General features: G+C 36.6%; 1 protein-coding gene across 1 annotated transcript; it reads left to right on the top strand.

Moving 5' to 3' along the window:
• Positions 1-568: 568 nt before the first annotated feature.
• LOC145772159 (serine/arginine-rich splicing factor 1-like) lies at positions 569-3,922 on the top strand. Its single transcript, XM_082584002.1, has 4 exons — positions 569-788; positions 1,592-1,764; positions 2,257-2,429; positions 3,502-3,922. The coding sequence occupies exons 1-4, from the start codon at positions 616-618 to the stop codon at positions 3,646-3,648; spliced, it is 666 nt and encodes a 221-aa protein (XP_082440128.1). The 5' UTR covers positions 569-615; the 3' UTR covers positions 3,649-3,922.
• Positions 3,923-4,292: the final 370 nt, after the last annotated feature.

Below are 4,292 nucleotides of genomic sequence, written 5' to 3'. Positions count from 1 at the left end.
TTGTAAATCGCGGCGATGGTCGCTTTCAGTTTCAAGGTCTGGTTAGCCTACCAAATTGATTGTTTTTTTGTTCGTCAACTCATTCCGCAAGTTGTACCAGACTGAAAGAATAACGTAACAAACACCACAATAAATATTGTCATAGGCTACTCTTGCAATTCTGCTTTTGTAGCTCACAGCTTCAGCAAAAAAGTGTATTTCCAGCGTCAAGTCTTTTAGGCAGCGTTAAGTCTTTTAGGCAGTGTTACTCACTGGGAACGACACACACACACGTTGAGACGCTCGGGCTCACCAGGGACGACATTCAGTCATTCACGCTCGACCTGAAGTTCAACAGCTTGCTGCATATGAAGCTATTTCTGGCGGTGTAAATGATTTCGTGTCCTTATGTATGAGGAGAATACATCGTCGCCATTCCTTTCATGCCACAGACTATTGAACACCGCCTTTAACAGTCAGTCGATTTCTTGCAAGGTAAAGAAAACAACCAGGAAATGCCAAAAGTATTGTATACATTATGCCTCTATTAGTTAATCAGTTATATATATTTCTTTTATGTTTTAGTTTAGTTTTTAAAACTCAACAACTTGACGTGTTATCTTTGCAATAATAGTAATGGGTAGTCGATCTGGCTCAACTGATTGCCGAATATATGTTGGGAATCTTCCACCTGACATTAGAGTTCAAGAAATTGATGATCTGTTTTATAAGTATGGCAGTATTCGCCATATTGATTTAAAACATGGAAGAGGATCGCCATATGCTTTTATAGATTTTGAAGATTACAGGTATATTTATTATGGTTTATTTTTAGAAGTCTGCGGTGCGAGTATATGTTTGTGATTAATTAGATTTTTTGTGTAGTCTAGTATGGAAGTACCTGGTTAACACTATTATGCATCTATCAATAATTGAACTTTCATAGTATGATAAAAGCTTATACTGTAGATGTATTTGGTATGCACATTGATTTTATAATCAATTTAAAGCTTTTTTAGTTTTTGTTTTACAAATAGATTAACTGAACTTTTTGGACAGAGAAATGAGCTCAATCTTGCCTGCTTGAAATGATAATCTTTCATGTACAAATGCTGAGTATTATATTGCAGCTAAATCACATTAAAGATTTTTTGTTTGAAACTATTTTAATATAAATTGCTTTGACATGAGATTTCATTAATATTTATAGTTTGTTGGATGTTTACTTGTGCCATTTAAAATGCTATGATTTTGTCAGTTATTTAAACTGCCAAAGGACTGAAAATAATTATTTCAATCGTATTTTAAAAGTCGGATAATGAATGGAATGGATTTGGAGGATAAGGGAAAAGTTAGATATGGATTCAGTTTGGTTTGGCAGAGATTATGGAAGGATTTGGATTAATGGAATAGTTGGAACTTAATGGTTAAATTAGCCAAAGTATTTAAACTGAATCTTAGATGTTTTGTGTTGTCTACCCAATAATAACATAGATGACTGTGTTGTTGTATTTTCACCTTAAAAAAAACTAATGCTTTTCTTGCTCTGGTCCTTAGCAATTTTTAGCAATTAGACTTAGCAATTTTTAATATTTTGTACTACGTCTTTTAGAGATGCTGATGATGCAGTACATGGGAGACATGATTACAGTTTTGATGGATATCGATTGAAAGTTGAAAGACCTCGTCAGTCAGCTGGTGTATCTTCAGGTCGAGGAGGAAGCTATGTACAAGGGAGACCGGGCCCTCCTTCCCAGCGTTCCAACTACAGAGTTATAATAGAAGGTAAGCGGACAATATTGCAAATGGCACTTTTATTTAGCTTGCAACAAAGTCGCATCAGTTAAAATTTAAAATCCTGACTTTGCTCTACAGTCCACTACTGACTGAACTTCACATTGTTTTTATGCAAACATGCCGTCTAAGTACTTATTTTGAACATTAGTTCTAGTTTATTTAATGTGATGCAAAAATAAGAACATTGTAAGTGTCTTAAAGCACATTATGCAGTGGAACTCCAGGTGACGACCATCTCGTTTTCAGCCACTTTAGTGCGGTTCCAGAATATTTGTATGGTAAATTGCATGTTGTTTTAAATAATAACAAGGTCACCCCGGTTTCCAGTCGCAACCAATAAGTATAGTTGGTCCATTGGTCCAAAGCTGGTGATTACAACTACAGTAACCTCTTGTGCTCAATAATTTGTACAATTAGCTTGATTAAATACCAACATTTTTCAACGTTTTATTTCTGAATAGCTACACAAGTGTTTTTTAGGATTGCCTGCTACTGGAAGTTGGCAAGATTTAAAAGATCACATGAGAGAAGCTGGTGATGTTTGTTACGCCGATGTTTATCGTGATGGCAGTGGCGTTGTCGAATTCACCACTCGTGAAGACATGAAGAGAGCAATCAGGCGATTAGATGATTCCAAGTTCAGATCTCATGAGGTAAAAAAGATTGTTTTTTTGTGATAGGTCATGTATTGATTTATGATGTGATACTTCATTTCCAAGCGAAAAAAATTTAAGTTGTCACAAAACCGAAGTCTGGTGAAAATAGTTTTTTGTAATGTTTATTCTGTGAAAAGCATTTTTTTTTTTTACACGAAAAAAGCAATAAGATAGTTAAGTTGGATTTAAATAACGATTACACTGGTCAACAAAAAAAAAATTTTTTTTTCTTGCATTGGCTTTGAGAACTGATTTAGGGTAAATTTGGGGTGCTGAATCCGAATCTGACCTCAGATTTATCCTATCACGTCAGGTTTGTGAGATATAATAACAGCAAATTGCTACTTTTGTCAAAAGTGAAAGATTTGGCGTTGCGTTTACTACCAACATATGCAGTGCTATAACGAAAGGTTAGTGTTAGACAGGCCAAAACAGCTTAAATAAGGTTACTGAACAAGCATTGCCATAGGCCTGTTTAAATTTTTGTGGTTTCATGCAAAACATTGACGGGGGTGGGGGTCAGGTATACTTTTAGCCTCCCTTTCAGCTTGTTACTACTGCATGGTTAATAATGTTGCTCAGAAAACAAATTGGTATCAAAATTATAGTTGGTGGGTGTATTTCAACTACTTATGTACTACATGGCCTGGATTTCTAAATATAGCACAATGTGTATGTGCAATAAACGCAACGTCATATCTTCCACTTTTGACAAAAGTAACAATTTACTGTTATCATATCTCACAAACCTGACGTGATAGGATAAATCTGAGGTCAGATTCGGATTCAGCACCCCAAAATTACCCTAAATCCATTGAAAAACTTCATGCAAGAAAAGTTGTGTTGACCAGTGTTATTTAAGTTAATTCACTTTTCTTTTACCATCTAAATTCGGGGTGCATCCGCTTGTTGGGTGTCGCTTTCAAAGCTGTAATTAAGGCCCTTGCCATAACTACTGATAAAAGAGTATCCTCACATCAGCTTGCTTTGGAAGTCAAAAACCCACACTCCACATTGTGCAATTAAAGCTTGAAGAAGGTTGCAATAAGAAGTTTTATTTTTTTTACAGGGCGAGACGGCTTACATCACTGTTAAAAGTGACGGAGACAGAAAGAGCAGAAGCCCAAAAAGATCGAGGTCTCGTTCTAACAGCAGAAAGCGGCGCTCTCCATCCTATTCTCCGAGAAGATCTTCCTCCCGGTCTCGTTCCCCATAACTGATGGTTGACTGCGCTTTCAGGCATATTGCGATATAAAAATCTGTGATTTTTCGCTGGTTTTTATCAACACAAATTGGCTGCATTTTTTGGCGTTACTTCCGGCTGCTGTCTTGAGACCAACGTCACGATAAGACTGAGTAAGAAACGTGACATGAAACTGAACGCGTACCTGCAAACGGGATTATACAGTATTTTACCGGCCGTACGTGCGATTTTGTGTGTTGGACAAACAGTACATACAATAAATAATAAACGAAATCTTCAAAATGTATTGCATAAAACTTTATTCGTAGCCTAACTGTTTATAAGCAATGTGCCATAACCGGTCATGTTAGCAGAGTAAGCTACAACTTGCAACAACATAAAAAACAAGTATGATCTGTGCATCTTTGTCTCTAGTAGGTGTTCGCCAATTTTAGAGAAAAAAAATCTGTTCATTTGCCATCGGAGCAGATGCTACATTTGGCGAGACATTTTTCAAGTGCTCAATTTGAGTGCACCGTAGTGAAGTGCTTAAAGGTCGCCCGAGTCGCTTAGTTTAGCATCAGCTGTTTGGTGATGCTGAATTTTGATGCCAGAACAAACCTGAATGCTCGCCAACACACTTTCGTCTAATTAGTAACAAGCCCCAACCAGTGGCG

Source organism: Aplidium turbinatum, chromosome 6 (genome assembly GCF_918807975.1).
Source record: "Aplidium turbinatum chromosome 6, kaAplTurb1.1, whole genome shotgun sequence".
NCBI lineage: Eukaryota > Metazoa > Chordata > Ascidiacea > Aplousobranchia > Polyclinidae > Aplidium > Aplidium turbinatum.
This window is presented reverse-complemented; position numbering and strand designations above follow the sequence as displayed.

Bases quoted from the DNA above. Each gene is read 5' to 3' on its own strand.
- LOC145772159 (XM_082584002.1), top strand. From the start codon at position 616: ATGGGTAGTCGATCTGGCTCAACTGATTGCCGAATATATGTTGGGAAT. The intron at 789-1,591 runs GTATATTTATTA...TACGTCTTTTAG, and splicing joins ATAGATTTTGAAGATTACAG to AGATGCTGATGATGCAGTAC. The intron at 2,430-3,501 runs GTAAAAAAGATT...TTTTTTTTACAG, and splicing joins CCAAGTTCAGATCTCATGAG to GGCGAGACGGCTTACATCAC.